The sequence below is a fragment of the Hibiscus syriacus genome, unplaced genomic scaffold, assembly GCF_006381635.1.
Source record: "Hibiscus syriacus cultivar Baekdansim isolate YM2019G1 unplaced genomic scaffold, ASM638163v2 tig00002237_pilon, whole genome shotgun sequence".
NCBI lineage: Eukaryota > Viridiplantae > Streptophyta > Magnoliopsida > Malvales > Malvaceae > Hibiscus > Hibiscus syriacus.
Window position 1 is genome coordinate 2,645,221 of NW_024061918.1, and position 25,767 is coordinate 2,670,987.

The window sequence follows — 25,767 nt, forward strand, 5'->3', positions numbered from 1 at the left end:
CTAACACGATGATGTCAAAATATGTCGTGGATACTAAGAACTAGTGTTGGAGTCACTTTGAAAGATGGAATAGGTTAATGTGGTAAAGCAGTTGGTCGAAGAGCACTAGTAGATGTAGACTCGGGGCGACCACATTAAGATGAAGAGGTGGAGAGTTTGCCTTTGATGAGAAGTGGTCATCTTATAGGCTACCTTGGTTGACCATTCCCTCTTTCAAGGACCCATGTATAGTTGTTTTCACAATTTATATGAAATATACTCCGAGACGGATTATATGTTTTTTTAGGGTGGATACCAACTTTTTTAAGTTAATTATTTATTTTATTATTGATATTCATCTTAAAATTTTATTTATGTTTGTGTCATATAATTTTTTTTATTATTAATACATATATTTTTATTAACAAAATAATTATACTAATATTAGCAAAAACATCATATGAAAGATGTCTTTTAGAAGACATTGTTAATTGGATGTGCATTTGACTTTCGTGGTGAAGAGTGATACTAACCCTGAAATTAATTTAATAATTAATTTATTAAATAATGATATTTAAGTAAAGTAGGTTGATGTTAATTTCATTTTTTTCTTTTAGAAAATGACAGAGAACATAAAGAATAGTAAGAGTTTATATGAATTTTATTTTAAATATTATGATTGAGATTGTTTAAAAAATTACAAGTGGAATTAAAAAATAGTTCAAGGGTTAATCTTTTTATTGTACCTTAAGTAAATGGATAATTTTTTTAACATTGCAGTATTTGTTAATCATTGATTGGTTTGAATATTTTAAATATTTTCAAAATAAAAATAAAAATCTTAATAATTGTTTATATTTTATATTTAAATAATTTTTAAATTTTTCTAAAGATTAATTAAGTCATTAAATTTTCTAAAAGAATCAATTAGACCCTCGAACTTAGCCAAAAAAAATCAATTATGCTCATCTACCATATCATTTTCCATCAAGTATTATCACAACAATATCGTGAAATATCACATCATTATTGTAGATTATCATGTAAACTTTGTGAATTGTCATGTAAACTACTTGATAATAAATATTTGATTTCGTTAGTTAAAAGGTTATATTAATTTTTTTCTCAGTTAAGAGTCACGTTGAGTGCAAAAAAGTGCAAGGGTTATACTAGTGTTTTTTCAAAAATTTGAGAGTCTTATATACCACTAAACATTTTTTATTTTAATGACATTTTTTTTATATTTTTTAATTTAATTGACGTCCAATATGCATTAATATTATATTCTTATGATAAACTAAAATAATTTTGTGTTCTAAAATTTCTTATCAACTTTATTATTTTGTATTTGCGTAAGTCACATATTAAATTTATATAATAAAAACTTGTAATAACTATATTTTAATATAACTATTTAATAATTATTTTTTCATCCCTATTTTTAAAAAATAAATACCAAATATATTTAATTATTTTTATTTCTGAATTTAAGTTTCCATTTATATTAATCAAATATGTTTTCTAATTTTCAAACAACTGAAAATATAAAACATTTTTTAAAAATAAAAACAAAAAATATTTTCTAGAACTTAGCGGGTGTATAATTTTTTATTTCACCCTTAAATATTATAAAATTAAATTATTAAAAAGCAGTTTAAGGATCAAATTGAGTGTAAAAAAATTTAGGGATCATATTGATTTTTTTTATTTTGGAAACGTTTGAGTGTTTTAGATACCATTAAGTCAAAAACAAAATATTGTTAAAAGGATTTGAATACGTGTAAGTGAATTTGAAAATCTAGATTCAATATTTTCCTATTTTTCAAGATTTCAAAACAATTTTAATGAAAATACTTCTTTTTCATGTTTTCATAATTTCACTTATTTTTTTCATTTTACAGAAATTATTTTCTAATTTTATAACCAAACACATTTTCTTCAATATTTTCTAAAAAATAAAAAATAACTTATATTTCCTAGAACCTAACCGACCTTGAATATTTGATTTTTTTCAAATAATATATCATTGTTATTTTGTAAATAATCTAAGATCATTATAAAATTATATATGTTTAAAATAAATTTTAATTATTAATGAATACATATAAACAAAAATATTTAAAATTAAAATCTCTAAAAATAGCATTTTTTTTATCACAGAAATCAGTTCATTATATTATTGATAACTTTTGATTACTTAAAAGATTCATATAAAATTTGTCATAGAAATAAATAAATTTATCAAAAGTAAAAAAAATATAAAATTGGAAAATAATAAAAAAGTAAATGTATGATAAAAAGAATTGAGTGTAATTTATATAATAAAGAGAAAATAACCTCAGTGACCAAAAATCCTAGATAATATACGATTTTGACCAATTTTTTTTGTATTTGCGAAAATGACCAACAAAATCGCAATACGATCTCCACTATCACAAATTCGCGTTGTATTTCGCGTTACGATAGTTGAAAATCGCGTTGCGATTTTCCATTTTGCGTTGCGATAGTTGAAAATCGCGTTGCAATTTTCCACAGTTGTTGTTGCGATAGTCTACAGTTGTCGTTGCGATTTTTCAAATTCGTTGTGATAGTTAAAAAAAAGATTTTGTTTCTTAAGAATTTTCTCTGAAAAGATAGTATCCGCGCGGACGTGTAGAAGACACGTATTATCACGACCACGACCACAACCCTGAACCGAGACGAACGGCGGCGGCGGCGGCGCGCGAGAGTCCCCCTTGTTCTCTATCACTCAACAATGAAGTGGGAAAGCCAAGCCTTAAATATCATTCCCAATAGTGTTTCCAATACTATGTGGGATTGAGCATTACCAACACTTGTTTCCAATACAATGTGATTATTCAGGAAACAATTAACAATCATGCACCTTAAAACAACTGAATTAGCAACCAAATGCATTAGTATTATACGATTAAATATGTCATAATTAAAAGTCAATCTACAATCAATCGCGATTATTGCAATTTTAAGCAAAACATTCAAAAGTAATATCACTATTTAAGGCTCAATCCCACATAGTATTGGGAACAAGTGTTGGTAATGCTCAAATCCCACATAGTATTGGAAATACTATTGGGAATAGTATTTAAGGCTTGGCTTTCTCACTTCCTTGTTGAGTGATAGAGAACAAGAGAGACTCTCGCGCACCGCCGCCGCCGCCGTCTCGTCTCGTGGTCGTTGTCGTTGTCGTTGTCGTTGTCGTTGTCGTTGTCGTTGTCGTTGTCGTTGTCGTTGTCGTTGTCGTTGTCGTTGTCGTTGTCGTTGTCGTGGTCGTTGTCGTTGTCGTTGTCGTTGTCGTTGTCGTGGTCGTTGTCGTTGTCGTTGTCGTGGTCGTTGTCGTTGTCGTTGTCGTTGTCGTTGTCGTTGTCGTTGTCGTTGTCGTTGTCGTTGTCGTTGTCGTTGTCGTTGTAATACGTGTCTTCGACACGTCCGCACGGATACTATCTTTTTAGAGAAAATTCTTAAGAAACAAAATCTTTTTTTTTTAACTATCACAACGAATTTTCGCAACGAATTTGGAAAATCGCAACGACAACTGTAGACTATCGCAACAACAACTGTAGACTATCGCAACGCGAAATGGAAAATCGCAACGCGATTATCAACTATCGCAACGACAACTGTAGGCTATCGCAACGCGAAATGGAAAATCGCAACGCGATTTTCAACTATCGCAACGCGAAATGAAAAATCGCAACGCGAAATGCAACGCGAATTTACAATAGTGGAGATCGCAATACGAATTAGAGATCGCATTGCGATTTTGTTGGTCATTTTCACAAATTCAAAAAAAATTAATCAAATCGTATATTATCTGAGATTTTTGATCACTAAAGTTATTTTCTCTATAATAAATGAGTATTTAATTCTAAAGTAATATAATATATTCTCTCTCGTACTCAGAGTCGTATTGTGATATCTAAGTCATAACGCCCACCGTTTCCGTATCTTTAAATCGGCAAACAAGTACACTTCCTCTCTCCCCGAGTTTTTTTTTGTTTCTCTTTTCCTCCTCCCAAAATCCCGCCCCCTTTTATTTTCATTCATCTCCGTTATCTCTTTCTTCTTTGGTGTCGTCTTCTTCTTTTGGGGTTGGAATCGATAGGACGGCTGTAATCTTCTGGTCGGCTCCATCGTACGGTCAGAACTCCCCCCCAACGGGGTAAAGTCTATATCCACTGTGCAGTCTCCACCACCTGACCTGAACCTCAAACTGAACAAATGTTTTTATTCAGTTTCTTTTTTCAATTTTTAAAATCTCCCTCTCCCTCCCTCTCTCAATAGTCTAAAATGAGCTTGCTTTCTAAGCCTACTTTTGCTCATTATCTCTCCCTTCCTATTTCCTCATATATAATTTATTCAATCATTTCGTTTTACTACTACTAATAATAACAATCTTTCTTTGCACTACTGTTTTTTTTTTCTTCTCCCCTTTACGTCGTCGTTTTCTTCAGTTCACAAATCCGCTGTGAGTAATATTTCCTTTGTTTTTTTTTTTGTTGAGTTTGAGATTTATTTTTCCTTTTGAGTGTTTTTTTCCTTGTTTGGATTGACATTCCGATTACATGCAATGGAACATTTTGAGATTTGTTTGTGTTTTTCTTCTTCAGTATGGGTTAAATTTATTTACGCACACTTTATTTTTCCTGATTAGCTTAATTGTTAAGCAACTGTTCTTTTATTCTTGAATTGTTTACTAAATTATTTTTCCTCCTAAAACTTCCAACTTGTCTTAAAACCTTACAGTGTTTCTATTTTTCCTTCATAAAAGAAGGGAAAAAAAAGTCTAACAGCTATATAGGATTAATCGGTTTTATTTATACTTTTGAACTATGATCTGCATGCAAACGAAGTCTTTACCTTTGCTCAAAAGCTTCTTTTTTTTACTGACTTGGGATTTGTTGATTCTCTATATGGAAAGTGATTAGTGATTATTTTTTCTTTTCCAGCATCAAAAAGGAATTTGCATTTGTTCTTTTGTACAGTGCACAGATGGAATCCATAGTAGTTGTCATTTGCTGATGTTCATTTTCTTTAGTGATCTCTTTTCTATAGTCTGCTTAGATATCATAGTAAAGCTGTTTACTTTTCTCTTTTATAGGTTTATTTTTTGCTTGCATATTATGTTTTTCTATGACATAAATGCAAGCATAGATCTTAGTTTCATAATCCCTATTTACCGAATATTATTCGGTTTTAATCCGATTTAGACACTGACTGAACTTGATATCACCATTATGGGTTTTGATGTAAGGACCCAAATGTTCTTATCTTAGTTCCATGTGGAAACTATTTAATGTTCTTGCTGCTAAAATCCACTGTAATGGTCCTCGGAAAGAAACCTCTTCTCGAAAGAAGTTTTTGAGAGGCAGCTTAAAGTTTGGATCTTTTTATCTTGTCGTGGAAACTTTTTCTTTTGGTTGAAATGACCAGTAGCTTTGAATATTATAAAGATAATAAAGCAACTGTTTTAATAATTATTATGTGGTAGATGGATTATCACGTAGAATATCACTTTCTCTATAGGAAAGTGGATTGTCACATCATATGAACTAGTGTCAAATGTGAGTTTCACTTTTTAGGTAAGTTGTAGGGACACAAATTTAAGGAGCTATTTTGCTTAGACCTTTTTATTTTATTTTTAAGTACTCATATATATATATATATATATATATTGGATGTGGCTATAGAGAGATGGTTCTCCATAGAGCCTCCAAATACATGGAAAAACATATCGAACATCTTTCATTAGGAGCTATTTGTGTTGGACCCATACTTGTATCTAACACTCACACCCAAGTCCGAGTAACATAATTAGGAGCCTTTAGTGGTTTTTTTGCATCCTTTACTGGTTATTCCATTACATCGTTCATTAGGATAGTGTACAATTTGTCTTAATTAATTGTTCTTGCATTTTGCATATTCCAGCCCAAACACGTGGATTATCTTTCGTGATCCTGTGAATAAATGCCTCATCCTAAATTTTATTAGGGTGGGCACATATATACTAATAATATAAAATTTTTGTATGGGGTAGGTACAAATAAAATTTTAGGGTGTACACCTTCAATAAAATTAATAACTAACATAAAAAAATTCAGATTTCAGGGTGGGCACGAACCCCCATTTGCATCCGCCACTGACTGTAGTGGTGTAAATTCAGTTTTATGATCTTTGTTTGTGTGACAAGCGGCTTGTATGCGTAGTTACCCATAAAAATAATGTAAGAGTTTAGGTTATCATGGAGCTTACATTGTGGCTGTACACTCTCCGCTTGACCCAGCATGGCTTAATGTGGAGATAACTATTCTCTTTATATAATTTTAAGGAAAACATTCTTATCAAAAATTTTTTTTTTAAGGAAAACATTGCTCATTATGAAATACCATAGTATCTAACTTTTCTCGAAAACAAAGGAAAAAGTTCCAATTAATGGTTGTGCTATATAACAAGTGCTACGTTTTAGCTAAACTATAAGAATAAAACATTTTCATTCCCACCATTTGAAGCCTAATAATTATATATAGCGAGAGAGAGCTGTATATCATTTAATGATATTTACTAAATGATGACTTATATCTTAATATCAGACTCAGAAGAAATCCTTTCCCTAAGTTTCTTTTTAAATAGACAGATATGGATGATATATCTTATGGTAAACTTTTCCATCCTTTTCCACTTGTTTTTATTGAACTGTTGTGTTGAAGATGCTTCTATGCTTATATTAAGGCTGTGCGTTGCTCTACCTAAAGTTGGTTAATAAGACAAGTTCGTTTAATCATAGGTCTGGTGATTGAATTTATTGCATTTCATATTCACATAACTTATCAATACCCTCCTTTGGGCCTAATACTTTTAATTCATCTCTTTATACATGTTCAGTTATATATGTTAGATTGCCTCTTAATACTTTTAGTTCTTGTCAGCTCTTTATGTATGTATGTACAGTGACATATGTTAGATTTTCTTACTGTTATTCAAAAGATTGTCCTTTTAGAAGTTCTCAAGTAAATATTACAATGATATTTTAAAATGTTGTTCTGCAGTGAGCAAGTTTGTATTGTTTAAACACCAAGAGCCTATGGAACCTAACGGTCATAGGAGATTGAGAAGAAGGGAGCATATAGTTCAAGAAAATGGAGATCCTAATTTTCCATGTTCTGTCAATGATTTAGATCCATGGATTGCATGGGCGTACAAACCTCGTACCATTTCATTGTTATTCATTGGTGCATGCTTTCTTATGTAAGTTCCCTGCTTAGTATATACTTCCTTTTAGCATATGCTCCATTGTAAATTCTACAATTTTGTCCCTTTTTCAATTTGCAGACATCTTTTATATTGTTGGTCTCTTATCTTTTAATATCACAGATTCTTCTTTTGTTGGTAGAATTTATATTTCCTGGCTTGAATTCATTCTCATGTTTTTGTTGCGAGTTGTGTGAATCATTTGGTTGTCATCAACCATACGGTTGCCCATGGATCCTAATTTTGGAACTTGCCTCTGGTGCATGTATTATGTACCAGATAGTAATATTTCATTAGAAAAGCTTAATTTTCAGTTTGAATTAGTTTTTGTGATGGTTGACCGTAAATATTCTTGATGCTACTATAGTTTTGGCAACATGTGCAGCAATGTTGAGGATTGTGAGTAAGAAAATGGGATCTGTGTTTTAAAAAGGACACTATGGTCACAATGAGCGTTGTAGATTAAACAAGTTTTAAGAAAATCTCGCGGAAACTTATATGCTTTGAATCTTTTATGAACTAATTTTATTCAGCTATAGTAGTTCACTTTGCGCTTGTCAAAGTCATTGTACTTGAAGGGAAACAATTGGTATTATCTATTTCTCTATTGCCGTCTGATCATTATACAGTATCATTCAAGTTAAATGATGGTAGTTTCTTGCTATTGTTTTCTACCTGCTGCAGTCAGTAGTCAGTACCTTGTCTTTTTTTTTTGAAGACCAGTACCTTGTTGTTAATCTTCATGTCTCAGTTCTTTCTCTCCTTTAATTTAAAATTATATCTCAATTCTTATATTAAGACTCATTTTTTTGTTTCTATATGTTTAACAGTTGGGCAAGTGGAGCCCTTGATCCCGAGAGCAACGAATCTGGTGATCTTGTAACATCTGTAAAAAGGTTTCTATTTATTTCTAATGCCATTGTTATGTCTTACTCCTTTTACTTGCTGACATATATTATCTCCCATGTGCTTTTTTATAGGGGTGTATGGGCAATGATTGCAGTTTTTCTTGCTTATTGCCTGCTGCAGGCTCCTTCCACGTAAGTTATTATATCGATTCTTTCTTTAGAACTTATTCCATTTAATTGTTTTACATGGATTCCTTACTCTTTTGTAGAAAAGTATTTTTGTAGCAGATGCAAATCCCCTTTATTCCTTCGAAAAAAATAGTAGTGTATTCATTGATGTTACAATTCTTTGGTTCATTAAGAATGCTCTTGAAAAGGTGCAGACTTGATTCTTCTGTAACCTTTTAGAAACAGAATTTTGAAATTTCCCTTTTCAGAAGACATGTATAGATAAAATGTACTCAACAATCTGAGGCTTTCACGTTATAAATCAAAATTTTGTTTCAATTTATTTATGGATTTTTATTTCCTCTATATGAGAGTTGAAGTTTAAATATGTATTTTTATTTGCTATATGAGCCCTTGGATCTATAGTACACCAAAAATGGTTTTCATGGTGTCAAAACAATGCTGTTATGATTCATGAAGTTTAATATTTTTTTTTCTTTCCAAATCTTTATTCTTGTCTCCTGCATTTCTTATTAGTGTGGTTCGTGGACTGCTAGTTTCATTTCTTGGCACTTAAAAGAAGCTTCTTTTCAGGGTCCTTATTCGGCCACATCCGGCAATTTGGCGTTTAGTTCATGGAATGGCTGTTGTTTACCTTGTCGCACTCACTTTTTTGCTTTTTCAGGTTAGTTTCCTTATGCAGCTTATATTTATTTATTTATTTTCTTTAAGTATATGTAGCTTTGCTGTCCATTACAAAGAATATATATATATATATTTATTTATTTTATATATTATATGTGTATATTTGCTTTTGTATCTAGTAGATTCATTTATTTTTGTTGGTCAACATTATGTGCTACACCTGGAGTCTTAATCGATCACTTGATTCTTGAGGAATTATGCTTAAGCCAAGGAAGAGATTTAGCTCTAATGGAGACAAGACCTAGTGTAAGAGTAGTAGGACCAGGAGGCTTAGTCCCCTAAGTGGTGTAGTGAGTTGCGCTAAACTAGTCATTTGAGGAGAAAGGGGTATAGCATTCGTTACCCTGCAGGAAACCATGTTAATCTTGTTATCATAAACTCTTGCCCTCTTCACAATTTGTTTTGATAAGAAGAGGAGGCCTCGTTAAAACCCCCTTCATGATTAATGGAGCGCCAAAAGGTACTCCTTAATCTGCGGAAGGAGGAAAAGAGTGCCTCAAAATTCATTAATAACAGAAAGATACATAATGTTTAAAAACAGCAAAGATCACCCCCCCCCCCTTACAATGAACAACCCGATACTCTGAAAAATAAACAACCTAAACAAAAACATTGAAACTAGCCAATACCAACCTTTGCTAAACCATCAGCCTCAATATTTGCTGTCCTAGCTACCCATCAAATTACTCCCTCCAAGGCTCTTAACCTATCAGCAATGTCCTTAACAATTGTAACATACACATCAGGACAACTATCTATATTCTTAACCCACACCACTGACAGTTTACTATCACTTTCGATAATCAAACGTTTCTTAAAACACCGTCGAAGAGAATCAAAGAAAATTAAACCCTTCTTAATTGCCTTAAGCTCCGTCAAAGCAGGAGGACCTGGGCCAGTAGCCTCTTGGAAAGAAGCCAGCACCGTACCATCATCATCTCTTAAGATTCCCCCTATTCCACTTTTCTTCCAATCACCACTAACTGCTGCATCTACATTCAGTTTAAGAAAGCCCACTTCACAATTTAAGGCTTTGGTACTGTTAATATATCATCCCTTATCAGAGTTTCTTGGCTTTGCAAATAAGAACTGAGATGCGTTACCACACACACGAGAAGAAGTAAAATATACATATATGTTTGCGTAAAGGGTTGCAATAAATGATTAGTGACGGTTTCTCTCAATTCTGTTTCAGACACGCGGCGATGCTAGACAATTCATGAAGTTTCTTCATCCTGACCTTGGTGTTGGTACTGCTTTTGCCTCTGAAAGATATTTAGTGTCATATTTGCTCTTCTGTTATTAATTCTATTGGTTTTTTATTGATTTATTATTTTCTTCTTCATGCAGAGCTTCCAGAACGATCCTATGGTGCTGATTGTCGCATTTATATTTCTGAAAATCCCTCTAACAGATTTAAGAATGTTTATGTATGGATCTTCTTGCACAACCTGGATTCTCTGCTTTATTCTACTTCTTTTACCTCTTTTTCTTTAGGTATTTATTTTAATGCATGCTTGAGCTTGTCTTTCTTTATGCAATTGTTGTGGTTTTATATTTTGCAATTCTAATCTTGTTACACGTAAATAAAACCATTTCTAGGAGACGCTATTTGATGAATTTGTTCTAGCCCACATCTTTGGTTGGTGGGGCAAGGCCATTTTAATCCGCAATCAGCCGCTTCTCTGGGTCCTCTCGATTGGATTTGAGTTTATGGAGGTTAATTTTTGACCCAATAATGATATGCTTACCGTTTTTCTTATTGTTCTGATTTCCTTTTTAGAAGTATTACTATTAATAAGGTAATGCATTTCCATACTGTTTGTTTTGTATCGATGAACTCACTACTGTGATGGCATATACAGCTTACCTTTCGACACATGCTACCCAACTTTAATGAGTGTTGGTGGGACAGCATTATTCTTGATATTTTGATATGTAATTGGTTTGGTAAGATCCTGCACTTCCATTTTATTACCCTTTGTTTTCCATATGTTCTTTTCCTTCGGTCTCTGTTGTGCTTAAGGCTGTAGCATATGATTTGACTCATTGACTGAAACTCTGAAAGTGACGAGGCCTCTGGCTAACTTGTTTTTGGAACAGTCTTTTAAGTTCCATTTTCAATTATTAAAATGTTTGTTAGCAAGTTTTTATACGGTGTGGTAAAATGAATTAATCTTTGTTAGGGGTCATATTTTGTGCTATGATATTTCCCGTAACAGAGTGGTTCTGGGGTTCCCAGTCTCGTTAGTGGATCATTATTGTTTGTTTTTTGTTGCATGACAGGAATTTTTCTGCCATCCTATTTGATATTTATTGTTCAGCTTATATTTTCATGTATTTGTTGATATTTCGGTGAGAAAAGTTTCTGTGGTTTTGATGTTCCATGATGCTGTCACTCATTAACCAGGTGGAAGAAAATTTCGGAAAAGTGGAAATAGTGTAGTTTTAGGGGACCCTAAACCTTTTAATTGAAGAGATCTAAACCGGATCCCAATCATAATAGTTAGGAAACCAAATGACTAACATAATTCTCTTTTAATATTACTTTGTTAAGACTTTTATGTATCTTCAATAACCAAGTTTGTCTCACTCATGACACCAAATTCAATTGGTATGAAAATGGTTTTTAACCCCACATATGATCGTATTCCTCATCCTGCAATGCCTGCTTGTTACCCCTCGAGTTTTCTCACTTTTGCAACCTAAGTTGGAGTAGCAGTTTTCTATGTCTATTATAATGAGTATAGTCTTCAGTTCTATTTTGTTGTAAGTTTCTGGTCCGGAACTAAAGAGTTCAAGATTCTTCAGTCTATATATTGACAACATATTTGTTCTGCTTGCAGGTATTTGGGCCGGAATGCATACTGTTAGGTACTTTGATGGAAGAACTTATGAGTGGGTTGGTATAAGCGGTCAGCCTAACATCATTGGCAAAGTATGTTTTCCCGTGTAATTACTTGGCTTAGAAGCTTTCATAGACTATTAGAGTTAAAACTCAAGTCACAAAATTGTTGTTGCACTTTGCTTTTGTCAGGTGAAACGAACATTAGGACAATTTACGCCGGCACATTGGGACAAAGATGAATGGCACCCATTGCTTGGTCCATGGCGTTTCATTCAAGTCCTCAGCCTTTGCATTGTCTTCTTGACAGTAGAACTTAATACATTCTTTCTAAAGTTTTGTCTCTGGATTCCTCCTCGAAACCCTGTAATTGTCTACAGGTTGATTTTGTGGTGGCTAATAGCAATACCGACAATTCGTGAGTACAACTCATACCTCCAAGACCGGTACTATATCGTTCTCTCTCCATTGCTGAGGTGTACATGTATATATAGTGCCAGGAAAATTATTATAAGCAGAACTTTCTTGTTTCACTTGAAAACTAGTTGCCTTTTTTTTTCTTCAGAAAACCAGTGAAAAAGGTTGGAGCTTTCTGTTGGCTCTCACTCGCGATTTGCATAATCGAGCTTCTCATATGCATCAAGTTTGGACAAGGTATGATCCAATCCCCACACGATATATTATACGGTCGTTTGAGTTATGATAATTTCTACGCCAATGATAATTGTATTATGGTTGATTTGATTAGATTTTCTGGCCAGTTTGCTACTGCGTTGACCTGTTGTAGTTTTTGTCTATTCCCCACCCATCAGGTTTATACCCTAAGCCGATGCCGAAATGGTTGGTAACTTTCTGGTCATTGATGGGGTTGGCTCTTATATTGTTCCTTGTGATTTGGTCATGGAAACTACAACGGAGTTACGGCAAAAAGAGACGATAATTTCGGCAACGCAATACATTATTCTTTCGGTTACGTTATTGATGGGGGGCATCCTTCAATTCAATGGAGTGATGTACATTAGTGTAACTTTGTCATAAACTGTAAATGCATATTATTCTATTCTTTTTGTTGTTAGGATTAGGATAGAAAAATATGCTCCTACTTTCATGACCATTTTACTTACCAATTTGTGGCTCAAATTTCCCAACTGTTTCAGCTTTTCCCGTTGTATTTCTCTTTATTGTTTTTCTTTCAGATGCAAATTTGTTGTATTCACCCTGATATTTATCGTGCTCACTCTGAAATCTGAGTTTTTTTCCATTAGTTACTTATTTTACAGGTGATGTATACCTTTAAATTTTATTTGTATTAATCTCATTTAAAAAAATTTATGGTGTTAACATGTGTACATGTCCTAAAAAATATTCTAGGATCTGTCACTGCATCCAAGAATTTTGCTAGTTGGGTCAAAAATTTTGAAGGCATTTGAGAACATTTTTTTGGATTTAACTATTGATATCCAATTAATTGATCGACTATTTAGAGAAAATTTTACAAAGATTTATTATAGAGTTGATTATTTTAACTTAGTTTGCTCTATTCACAAATATATGATTTGGATTTCCGACTTTAATTAAGGGATCCTGATGACGTGTAGGATCATTATTTATCGATATCCAAAACCTTCTCCACGTTACGTATGAAGTTTGGGACAAAATTTTTTTCTGTTCTTCCGATCCCTAAAGACTCAAGTTCTTATAACTTAAATCTTTCTATAAAGTGATTGTATTAACAGCAATTTAACCGACGATAATGTCCCTACATCATCTCCGATGAGTAGAGATGCACATAGCCGGATTTAAATCTGATTCGGATCGGATAAAAATCGATTCGGTTTTTTCACTAAGTCAAAAAATCGGTTTATAAAAGAATCGGTTCGAATCATAACCGGTTTCGAATATTTTTTACACAAAATTAGATATTCGGATTTTTTGTACACCTCTACCGATGAGTGTAACATCATTGTTATATAGGAAGACCACCTTATCACCTTGATACGTTTATGGACACAATGTTCATTAACGTTCAATTCACATCTGACCGTCACATGATCATTCAAGGCTCTTAATGTTGCCATCTAAATTTTCACCATTCCTTTAGACACAAATCATTCATCAACAAAATTTAATTCTATTGTTTTATGATCTTATTTATATGTCCTTTTACTCTATTAAATTATGTTTTAGCCACCTAAAAATTATCTAACAATTATCTGACGGTTTGAGGTTTTTGACATACCATACCATCTACATCTTCACCCTTTAAACAAAAATCACACGTGAACAAAACTATATTCTATTTTATTATTTTAGAATATTATTTATATATCATGTTACTGTTGACGAGTGTTGGCACAAGTAGTTTAACAAACTACTTGTAATTCTATGTAAGCTGAAATTCTGGTATGTTTCACAAACTCGATATATTATCAAAATTCTTCTAGCATCTCCGCAAAAATCAATCTCTCAATCAGAGATCCCAAAAGAATTATGTCTTTACAATAATTGTCTTTCACATAATTCTAAAGGTTAAGAACTATATAGAGCCAAATAATTAGTCACAAATAAAATCTTATTCCATAAGATTTCTTTACTAACTAAGCTCAATCACCAAATAACTGCCAACCATTAGAATTGAATTAAAATCTAACTTAATTACCAATTAAAATTTAAATCAATATATAATAAAAACAATAAAAAAAACTGATTAGCAACAAATTTATTTATGTAGAAAAAGTTGACATGAAGTTAAGGTGTATTACAAAATAATATTTACTCAAAAGACTCTTAATTATTTAACAACGAACGCTTAAACATTCGTATAAGGGTTATGCTCAAACTTGAAACCTTTAAAGATAATAATCATGCCTTTAATCATTGAGGCTACTTGGCTCGTGCCATGTTAAAAATTAGTTAAAATGCCATATACTTGTTGAGTGTAATTACATGTTAGACGAACACTCAAATAATTTCTCTCTAATTGATTTATCGCCATCTTAGCCAAAATATTTACGACCACATTCTTCAATATTGTGACTTGACTCACTTGCAAACGATTTTCCAATGCACAAGTATTGTTTTTGCAACTTTTTTGTTTGAGTTAATAATCACATTTCAAATGTAATTTTTTTGTTAAATAATTGTTTGAGAACGCTTTTACGTTTCAAAGAGAATTTTAGACCCAAAAAAACTTCCATAAGCATTCCCGGACGGCCCTTAATCTCCTTAAAACATGGCTTAATCTCCTTGAAGCATGGCTGTGATCAAATAAACTGATAGAATCTTTGAAAAATAATAAGCAAATGTCATACAACTCATATGAATAACTTTAATTTAGATGTCCATTACTTTGGTATAACTTAAAGTATTGACAAAGGAGAGTAATTTTCTACAACTTAAATAAATAAAAAAGATGAAAATCTTTATAAATTGATATGATAATCAGAACTGATCAACAGCTCTCTCCGATAATCTGTCCCTTGCCTTCCTTGCCTGCATCCATGCAAAAAAAAAAGTCTCAAAAACACATATTTTGGACATCAGCATGGAAAAAATGATCTTGCAAGAAAACGGAAATGCTTTTCAAAAAATTCAACACTCTCTTAGTAAGATAGTATAATTGTGTGCGTGTGCGTATATGTGGTTAGCGGACATGAGTACGAGAACATGATCGTGTTCGAGTCACGGAATAAGATGATAAAGGTATAAAGAGAATAACGGAGACAGACCAGACCTGCTTATGCCAATCTATACAACTCGTTCTGACAGAGAGCAAAAGTGTTTGCAACAAGGTACCAGATTGTATTCCAATCCAAAGGCCATTTCCTCTCATCTGAACCCAAAATCCCAATATGCCGGCAACCGGAACACCGCAAAGATAGTATGCGGCGAGGTTGATATACGCCCCCAAATCCTGCCATCCCGATCCCCTTGCAATACCTGGAAAACCAGATCGGATAAAAGCTGCATGCTCAAATAAATACGTATCGAGACGACCGAACGAATGAACTTACCTGAGAGGACGGCTTGTAAACTATCCAAGACAACAGACACTGCTAGCAAAGAAGCCCTGTCTGTGACATAACTAACAACTTCCTTGTCATTGCTGAAAACATAACCGAAAACATGCCTACTGGAAACGAGGGCTGCAGAGACGGTAAACGACTCTAATACCGCAATCGTCAAGGCAGTGAAGGCAGCAAAACGAGCCGAACGCTGGTTCCCTGCTCCTAGTTCATTTGAAACTCTAGTGCTGTTCGAAGAAAACATTTTTGTTAAGACCGGTTTGATGTATGAATGCCTCATACATGTTATGTAACATACCTTGCAGCAGCAGCTATTCCCTCTGGTATTGGATATAGTGCAGACATGGTTGCTAGACTGGTAAAATGAAGAGCAAAGCCATCAACAAAATTTACAAGCTAATAGTTTGTTTGAGGGCTACCTAAAAGAATACAACACAGCAGAGAATGTACCAAACCGAAGTAACTGATGTTTCAAGTTGTGGGTTTGGTAAAAAACCAGAAAATATTATGAGCAACTCAAATGACCACCATTCAAGGCTGCAACCAAAGATGATGGAAACGAACATAAGGCAAACATCGTAAAGAGAAATTCGATCACGACTGCAAAGCAAATTACCAAACCATCGAAGCGGAAGGGATAGCAAAACGGAAGAACTCTCGAATTCCTCGAAACACGTCCATGGAAACAGGGACGAGGCTTGTTGAGCAAGTATCAGAGAACATCATGTATAATCCTAGTGAAACCACATTAGTCCAGTAGGAAATGCTGATTGCCAACGCTGCTCCTTGGCCATTTAGTCCACACTTGAACACCAAAGCCCAACAAAGAAGCAAGTGGAAACAAAGAGTGCAACAGGAGCTTACAAACAATGGCATTATCAAACTTTGCGTCTGAAAGAATCGGACGATCGGTTGAAGAGTCGCATAAGCATAGAGAGCAGGGATGAGCCACATGATTAATTTACCAGCCTCTATTGAAATAAGAGGATCTTGACCCACCAGAGCCAGTAATTTACCCATATAAACCCATAGGACTGTCAAAGGAACACAAGCTAAGATGAGGGAGAATATAGCTGTATAAGTCTGAGTTCCCAGTTTCCCATATTGCTGAGCTCCATAAGCTTGCCCAGACAAAGTTTCAAGTGCACCTGACATCCCAAACTGTTCTTGGCATGTTCCAATAGGAGTTCAGTCTTCTTCGATATAATTTAGGTTAAAGTATACAAATGGTCCCTAGACCATAAGGTGTTACTTTGTTGAACCCTCTAATTATTAAAAGTTACAAAATAGTCTTTTGATTATTATGCATTATTTTGTTATTTCGCTAAGTACTCCAACTATTAAAAGTTACATAATGATCACCTGACCATCCATATGTTCTAAACTCGATATTTTTTGTTAAAAAGTGATTTTCAACTGACATGAACATTAACTGATATGATAAAATCATATTTTAAAGATATCACTGGCACTACTATTGCTTTTAAACATTAGCTTGACGACATGTAAACAAAATGTCAATAGTCTAACGTCCAACTCAGTCAAAGTGACTATTTTATAATTTATAATAATTGAAGATTCAATAAAATAATATATTGAGGGATAAATCTATAACTTTTAATAGTCGGTGACTCAACAAAACACACTCTAATCTACTCTAATCTACTAGGGGGATAATTTTGCACCTACGCTATAATTTATTTACAGTCAGAAATAGAGGGGGAAGCAGGAAAGCACTTACAAGAACACTGAAGCCGGTGACGGAACCGAAGGAGACGGTAATGGCGATGCTGGAGAGAGGAAGCTGACCAAGGTGACCAACCATTATCACTGATATAATCTGCAGAAAATACTGTGAGAAATTCACTGCCACCATTGGACCAGCTATGTACCCAATCCTCCTGGATTCTTCAATGAATTCATCCAAATTCGAACAAGTATTACGGCCTGATTCTTCCCTTTGTGCTCCACTCTCATTAGCCATCAGACCCTTTTCCATGTTCTCATCATCCATCGATGAATCGTATGCTTTAACCATTTCTGTGGCACACTTTTTAATGAATCGGAAAGAATCAATAGGTTGGTGACTATGAATGTAGTTTATATTCAACACCTAAATATAATTTATGTGAAAAACAATATAATTTATACATTTATTTTTGTATTAAATCAATTTTTAATAGTGAGCCTCTTTGTAATTTGCTTTTCTGTGTACTATAGGTGGAACACGTGGTTGATTATTTATAACTTGCCAGTCAAACGTTCACTTTTGTGTATATCGATTATTTTGTCGGTCATCAAGACTTATACTATTATTTTTGTCTTATATATAATAAAAGGGGTTGTTGAGAGTTGAGGCAAACCTTGTACAGAACAAAACGGCAAATAAACTGATAATTAGATGTTAAGCCTCTTTGGTTCATCTGCTGCATCATATGGGAATTTTTTTATAATAATTATTAAACAAAATCCAAAAAATATATATTTTCAATGTTTTCTTTGGTTTTCTAATCGGCATTCTTTTGTTGTGGATCTCAAGTTCCTTTGCAATAAGGCATGAGTTGTAAATTTTTGTCCCATACTAAGCATCTGTGGGAATGACTGCACCATTGCCTTCTATGGTGGGGATGCTACTATTAGAAAAATTATTTTTCAATGTTTAGTAGCTATTAGAAAATATGTAAACAATTTTTTAAAAATTTATTCATATCTTATAAAAGGGAAAATTATGCATTTAGTCAGTCAATTATCATTTTAGTTTCATTTCAATCATCGAATTACTTTTTTTCTAAAATCATCACCACGATTTCATTTTAGCATTCCGTCGTTAAAAAAATTAACGGTGATACTGACGTGTCACTATAAAGTCCGTAAAAAATATACCAACAGTTTTGTTAAATTTTTTAATAATGAGTGATCAAAATAAAGCCAAAATATAACATCAGTGATATTTTTTAAAAAAAATAAATTGAATGATTAAAATGAAACCAAAATAATAGTTGGATGACTAAACATATAGTTTACCCTTTATAAAATTATTCTTGTTCATAAATATGGGATGACTACAAGGTATCTGTCTGAAGACTCTCAACTATTTGACAATTTGACAATGAATGCTTATGTATAGACGGTGCTCGAATCTAAAATTTCAAAGGATAACAATGAGGTCGATTGGTTCATGTTATTTTTATAATTAAATGAATTTAAAATAACATTAACACAAATATTAATTAGAATTAGATCGATAAATAAAAAATTCAAGTAATAAATAACACATATTTAAAATAAACTATATTCATTTATGCTCGTCATTCAATCTAAATCGTAAGGAATGAATAATAAATAACACATATTTAAAATAAACCATATTTAAAATCATGTGATAAGTTTTTAATATTGCATATATTTGTTGTTATTAACTCCTTATTTTCGACTGAATATTACTGATTTATCTTTATTTTAAATTTAGTTTGGACACGAATTTTATTGGATTAATTAGCCCAAAAACTAGCAGATTTCAACGGTCCATTTAGCATTTTCTAAAAGATGAGTAGAATTATCTTGAATATTAAATTTTAAATTTACTTGAAACAAGGCTATCTAGGAGATGAAGCAAAAATCAATCAGGACTACAAAACTTAAATATTTATTTTTATCTTTTGTGATAAACCTTTTTAAATTTAGTAATTTTAGTTTGATTATTTTATTATTATATTTTATTTAGAAATTAGTTATTTTATTTATTTAGAACTTCTGGTCGGATTTTTAGTTTGATTATATTTAGGAATTAGATATTTTATTTGGTTATAACTCTTAGGTTATAAATACACATTATGTTCAACGGTTGAAACACATTGAAATTTATTTTTCCTTGGATAATTATTGAAGTTATGATTTTCTTTCATTTCCATTTTTCTTTCATTAAATTCTTTCCACAATGCTAAGCATGACCCAATCCACGCTTAGCTAAACTTCCAGTTAGCCAAAAGTTTTACAAAACTCAATCCTAATCGTGAGAATTTGATCATGCTTGCACATAACTTTTTGAAGCGTTCCCAGTAAACTTTATACCTTCAGATTGTTTATTCGATTCTTTGGAAACTGGGTATAGCAATCATCTATTCCCTTAAAAGTTGTTATATCTTCAATTCAAAAAGTGCACGTTGATTTGAAGACTGTTTTTGCTTGAAGTTTGGAAGTCAGATCAGTTGGTCATAATTTAGCTTCTAGTGAATAAACTTAACGACGGTCTGCTAAGAGGAATCAAGATCAAGTTTGATTCTCGGTGAGACGATATAACTCGAGTAAGGTTTTTCATGAACTTAAAGTTATTTTTGATCCGACGATGATAAACGTGGTTAGACCAACAATGACCAGATTTTAGAGATAGACTTGGAAATTTTGGTTAACCAGATATAAGAGTTAGCTATAGGGGTTGGGCACTATTGACTGTAACCGACATACATTATGAGGAGAAAATTCTATTTTGATGGTCGATTGAATAGAGGCTAAGCAAAACCCAAGGCCATATCATTTATATTGAATTATTCTATTTTATTTACTTTATTTATTTTCTCATTATTTTGTATTTATTATTTATTTTTATTATTTTATTATTTTTAAACCCCATTTTAATTTTTACAATTAAAACTCAAGGATTGAAACAAGTAAATTATTCAGACTTTATTAGTCCATATGGATCGGCCTCTACTTCTATATACTACCTTTATCATTTATTTGGGATAAGAGTATTTATTTTTATTTGATAATTCGATGCTTGTCAAATTAGTGTCATTGTCAGAGATTTCGACAAAAGTTACAAATCATTTCTTGTTTTGATCTATGACCAAGTTGCATTCGGGAGAATTAATAAATTACAAACCTGAAATCGAAGCACTTGCCCGGAGACTACGTGAGAAACTCTTTGACAAAAGAGACAACAACAACAATAACATCAATCGAAACCTGATCCAAACTCAGGAGAAATCTCTTACATAGAAGCTTTATTCATATTTGATAGAAGAATTAATACATATGGCTGATTCAACGATCCGAGAGCTAGTTGTGGCACATGATGAACAACAACTTCTTTGCTTCATGTTCCCGAGTGGTAAACCACTGTTCAAATTATAGAAGAGTTTAATATATCTTTTCTTGACCTTTCACAATTTTCAAATCGAGAACTCGCATAAACATCTAGAAGAGTTTCATATGGTTTGTGTGAGTATAGAACAATAGGGAGTGTAACAACTCGAAAAATCGAGAAAAAAAATAATATATATTTATTGGTGTATTTTGGTGAAATTTGGTGACTAAATTAAAAGTTTGAAAACTTGATGTCCATTTTAGAAGTTGAAGGAAATTCAAGGACCAAGCCTTGAATTCCTCTAAAGAGTGTAGGCAGCATTGTTTTAAAAGTGTTTCTGATTTAAAAAATCAGAAACAAGTTTTGCTTATATTTCCTTTCTTCCGCACATATACTTTCAAGCCCGATTTCGACGCAGTTCGACATCCGATCGTCAAATTAAAACCACCATCGTGTTCATTTTCGACCTGTGAACAAAACCCAATAAACCAATTTTAGCGAAACGTTGCCAAACGCCTTGAATTTTGAGTCAAAGTATCTACGTTTTTTTTAGCACCACCGCCGGGAAAATCTTAAATTCATCTCCAATCGTTGATCGGTTTTCGACACCTCCAGCACCATCGTGTTCCTGGTTTCGTTCCGAGTCTGACGGTGTCCTCCTTGTCTCCGTGGCCGGCGGCGCGTGAGGGGGTGGAGCGATCAAAGTTTCGATCGAAGTGAAATCGAGCTCTCCACCGCTCAAAAATTTGAACCGAGGTTGGTAAGTGACTCAAAATCGCTTAAAAGAATTTTTGAAAATTTTTGCAGGAATTTTTTGAGGTCAGAAGCGGTCTCACGCGCCCCCACGCGCGTGGGGAAGATTCGAAATTGGTGTTAATTGGTTGACCGGTCCGAATCGGGTTGACCGGTCTGACCAGACCTAACTCGTGACCCGACCCGGTGATATTCTGGGAATTTTTGTGAAAAAAGTGACATTCTTGGAAATATTTTTAAAAAGGTGAAATTCTGGGAAATATTTTGAAAAAGGTGACATTCTAAGAAATATTTTGAGAAAGGTGACATTTTGGAAATTTTCGAATGTGGACTATTGAACCCCTTGACCATAACTTTGACCGGCTTTAAACGGCCATTAAACGACCTTTAATTTTGTTCGAGTATACCTATTCTGACATTTTTCGACGAGCCAAATCCGTTTCTGAAGTCCGTTTCACCAAATTCGAACCCGAAGGCCTCCAAATCATCAGTCAAACCCGTTGACTTTGATTTTGACCAAGAATTTGAATTTTTGAAAATACATACTTTATGTTTTTCGACGTCCTGATTCCGATTCCGCAATCCGTTTGGTAAAATTCAGACTCAAAATCCTCTAAATTTATAGTCAAACCCAGAAAATGCTTATATACTTAAGAATTTTAGCTTTGATCAATTAAGTAAGACTTGGGGTTAATAAATTATTATTGTTTGAAGGTACAAGAGACTCTCCGGATCGTTCGACAGCTCGACCCCGCTCTTCTAGATCAGTTAAACCACGAGTGTCAGTATTCACCCGTAAGACCCGTAAATTTTATAATTTCAGAAATTGATTATGTTACCCTCTAGTAATGTAGTGCTATTATGAATTAGGTTCGAAAACTGTAGCAGAGCGTGGCGAGGCCAGTACTCAGTAGATCTACAGTTTGATCCTATTATCGAGGTGTGTTCCCTAAGCACTATTTAATTGTTTTATCTGTTTTGAAATATGGTACATTGAAGCTATGATTTATTGTTTATTTATGGTTTATGAACAATTACTGATATATGACTATTGGTTTTCATTAATATATGATAACGATGTTTACTGATTTATAGAAATTATGCTTACTGCATAAATAGTATTTTTGAAATACTGATTTTGGGTTGGATTGAATTACGGAGGTATAGCTCTGATCAAGCTGGTAAACCTTACGGACTTAATGGACTCTTGGGTAGGCTCACGAGCCCCAAGATGCTCTATTAGGTTGGCCCTCTTTGTTGTGTGCTTAGAGTAAGCCCTACGGACCTAAGGATACAGGCCCAAAAGCTTATCCTTAGGTAGGCTTCCTTTTTGCTGTGTGCTTAAGGTAGCCATACGGACGCAGTTCTGGGGAACTGTGGTTGGTGTACAGGAGAAGGGATTTAAACTACGAGTTTCAAAAGTTAAACTTCATTATGATGATTTACTGAACTATTACTCGGTTATTGTACCTACTATGATTTTATTGTACTATTGGGACACACTGAGCCTAGCTCACTTTTCGAAAATGTTTTTTTTCCTTTCAGATATTGTTGGTTAGATACCCCAGATCGAGCACTTGGAGAATCAACATATATCTTGAAGTACATCTATTTGTAATGCTTTTATATTTCAAGTTGACTTTATTTTGGTAGCATGGGCCTTTATTTGAAGTATTTGTTTCAGAAATGAATTTTATTCCGCTATTGATAATTGGTTTATAGTGATCCAAATTCTACGACATGTTTTAAAAATTAAATTTTTAACTATTTAGTTTTATATTCATGAGTTAGGTTTTATCGTAATTTATTATATCCTTTTATAAATGTATTTATAATGTGATTTTACATTGATCGAATAAGGGTTTCGGAAAATGTCTTTAAAAATCATGGATGTAATCCAATAGACTTAGTCGAAACGCATAGGCTGGGTCTAGGGGGTTATATTTAATTGGTATAAGAGCTTTTGGTTTTTAAACCTCGGACTATGTATGAGTCCAAATTTAAAGTACGATTTTGAAATATTTTACAAAACCTGTTGCTAAGTCTATGTCTCAAAGTTTTTACGATTTTAATTGTGTTTGAGACTCCAAGTGCTTATCTAACCCTAAGTTTTACCTTTTGTAGTAAACTAGAGATCTACCAAAATGAGTGCTAGACGTGGACGTCGAACTAGCCGTGGACGAGGTCGAATGGCTAGATTTGCGGACCCAATCGATGAGATTCGAGTAGATCCCCCACCTCTGACAGGTGATCCTGCTCCTACGACCCCGACGAATTTGCCTCATACTGCTGCTACTGGCATGACTACACCGATCATAGGAGCGACCGATATTGAGTCTGAGTCTACCGAAGTTGCTTTGGATGATAATTTTCGCAGACAATTTCTGCAGTTGATACAGGGAGAGGTAAGAGCTGCTGGTGTTATATCCGAGGTTCCTATTTCGCAGACTCTAATTGCCAATGGAGTCAGAACTTTTGGGGGACAGATTGGTAGAGCTCCTACTGAAGCTGAAGATTGGCTCCAGGATACTGAGAGACGCATGGATCAGCTGGGTTTGGACCCAACTAAGAGATATCTGGGTGCAGTTGCGATGTTAGATGGCAATGCTCACACATGGTGGGAGTCAGTGGTCAGTAGTGTTTCAGCTGATCGTTTGACCTGGGGTTTCTTTAAGGAGCGTTTTCGGAGCCATTTTATGGGAGAGCGCTATTTAGCTCAGAGACGACAACAGTTCTAGGACCTGGTTCAGGGAGACATGACTATTTCTGAGTATGAGATCGAGTTCTTGAAGTTGCTAAAGTATGGAGTTAGTATGGTACCTACCGAGAGAGATCGATGTCGTAAATTTGCCCTTGGACTCAGATACGAGCTGCGTAGGCAGGTTGTGACCCATCAGGATAAGATTTTTGATGTGCTGGTAGGCAGAGCGAAGGATGCTGAGGAGGTAGAGACCTTGGCTCCAGCAAGAGACCGTGTTGATCGAGAGCGGCCTGGGAGATTTTCTGGCCCAAACGAGTTCTCCGCACATCCTGGAAAGAATACTCGTACTTTGTGTCCTTTGAGAAGCAATACCAGTTCTAGGCTTGTACCATATTCACCCTCAGTTGTCAGTCGAGGTGGTTCTTCATTGTGGCCTCATAGACCCCTTTGTGAGTATTGTGGTAAACGACACACAGGAGAGTGTCGTAAGAAAATGAGGGTATGCTATCAGTGTGGATCCAGTGATCATTTTCGGAGGGATTGTCCACAGTTAGCTTCGTCAGAGCGGACCGCTACCCAGACTCCTGTGCGTTCTCAGACTTCAGTACAGACCCTAACTAGAGTTCGTAATCAGGGAAAGCCTTATGGATCAGCATCCAGAGCCGATAGTAGAGCTCGACCCCAGCAGAGTCGAGAGCCTGCAGTTTCAGAGGCTAGACAACCAGCTTTGATTTATGCCACCAGACGTCGGGATGATAGAGATGAGCCTGAGGTTATTGCAGGTACATTTACTATTTATTCTATTACATACTTTACATTACTGGACAATGGTTCGACACACTCCTATATATCGAGTTCAGTATCTCTAAACCTTGATATTCCGATTGAGAACACTGATAATACGGTTACGGTTACGAGTCCAGTAGGACAGTCAATGTTAGTGAATAAAGTACTTCGACGTTGTCCACTGGAGGTTCAGGGAGAAATTTTTCTCGCTGATCTTATGGAACTTCCTTTAGAGGAGTTCGATCTAATTTTTGGGATGGATTGGTTGAATAAACACAAGATAAATTTGGATTGCGAATACAAGTGTGCTACTCTGAAGACTTCAGATGGTCGGACTATTGTGTTAATTGGTGAACGACGTGGCTATCTCTCCAATATTGTTTCAACTATGGAAATTGATCGTATGATCATGAAGGGGTATGAGACTTTCATTGCCTGTATTCTGAACACTAAAGGTTCCTTGTCCACGATCGAGGAGATTCGTATAGTTAGCGAGTTTTCTGATGTTTTCCAGAAGGAGATGCCTGGGTTACCTCCTAATAGAGAGGTAGAGTTCGAGATTGAGACTTATCCGGGATCTTCACCTATTTCTGTGGCACCTTATC

General features: G+C 34.1%; 2 protein-coding genes across 2 annotated transcripts; one reads left to right on the top strand and one right to left on the bottom strand.

Moving 5' to 3' along the window:
- The first annotated feature begins 6,865 nt into the window (after positions 1-6,865).
- On the top strand, positions 6,866-12,947 carry LOC120142060 (CDP-diacylglycerol--serine O-phosphatidyltransferase 1-like). The gene is made up of 12 exons (XM_039156821.1): positions 6,866-7,242; positions 8,076-8,141; positions 8,226-8,285; positions 8,856-8,946; positions 10,162-10,216; positions 10,317-10,396; positions 10,569-10,685; positions 10,832-10,916; positions 11,813-11,904; positions 12,004-12,257; positions 12,377-12,465; positions 12,624-12,947. The coding sequence occupies exons 1-12, from the start codon at positions 7,079-7,081 to the stop codon at positions 12,749-12,751; spliced, it is 1,281 nt and encodes a 426-aa protein (XP_039012752.1). The 5' UTR covers positions 6,866-7,078; the 3' UTR covers positions 12,752-12,947.
- A 2,305-nt stretch (positions 12,948-15,252) lies between these two features.
- Positions 15,253-17,925, bottom strand: LOC120138931 (protein DETOXIFICATION 14-like). The gene is made up of 7 exons (XM_039154314.1): positions 17,578-17,925; positions 16,453-16,997; positions 16,287-16,373; positions 16,135-16,191; positions 15,825-16,063; positions 15,545-15,750; positions 15,253-15,303 (listed from the first exon to the last, which is right to left on the bottom strand). Exons 1-7 carry the CDS (start codon positions 17,872-17,874, stop codon positions 15,253-15,255), a joined length of 1,482 nt encoding a protein of 493 aa, XP_039010245.1. The 5' UTR covers positions 17,875-17,925.
- Between the last annotated feature and the right edge of the window lie 7,842 nt (positions 17,926-25,767).

Excerpts from the sequence above, each read along its gene's own strand:
- LOC120142060 (XM_039156821.1), top strand. The coding sequence starts at position 7,079 with ATGGAACCTAACGGTCATAGGAGATTGAGAAGAAGGGAGCATATAGTT. Across the intron at positions 8,142-8,225 it reads CTTGTAACATCTGTAAAAAG|GGGTGTATGGGCAATGATTG; the intron begins GTTTCTATTTAT and ends GCTTTTTTATAG. Across the intron at positions 10,217-10,316 it reads TCATCCTGACCTTGGTGTTG|AGCTTCCAGAACGATCCTAT; the intron begins GTACTGCTTTTG and ends TTCTTCATGCAG.
- LOC120138931 (XM_039154314.1), bottom strand. The coding sequence starts at position 17,874 with ATGGTTAAAGCATACGATTCATCGATGGATGATGAGAACATGGAAAAG. Across the intron at positions 15,751-15,824 it reads TTTACAAGCCGTCCTCTCAG|GTATTGCAAGGGGATCGGGA; the intron begins GTAAGTTCATTC and ends CTGGTTTTCCAG. Across the intron at positions 15,304-15,544 it reads GTATAGATTGGCATAAGCAG|GCAAGGAAGGCAAGGGACAG; the intron begins GTCTGGTCTGTC and ends GCATGGATGCAG.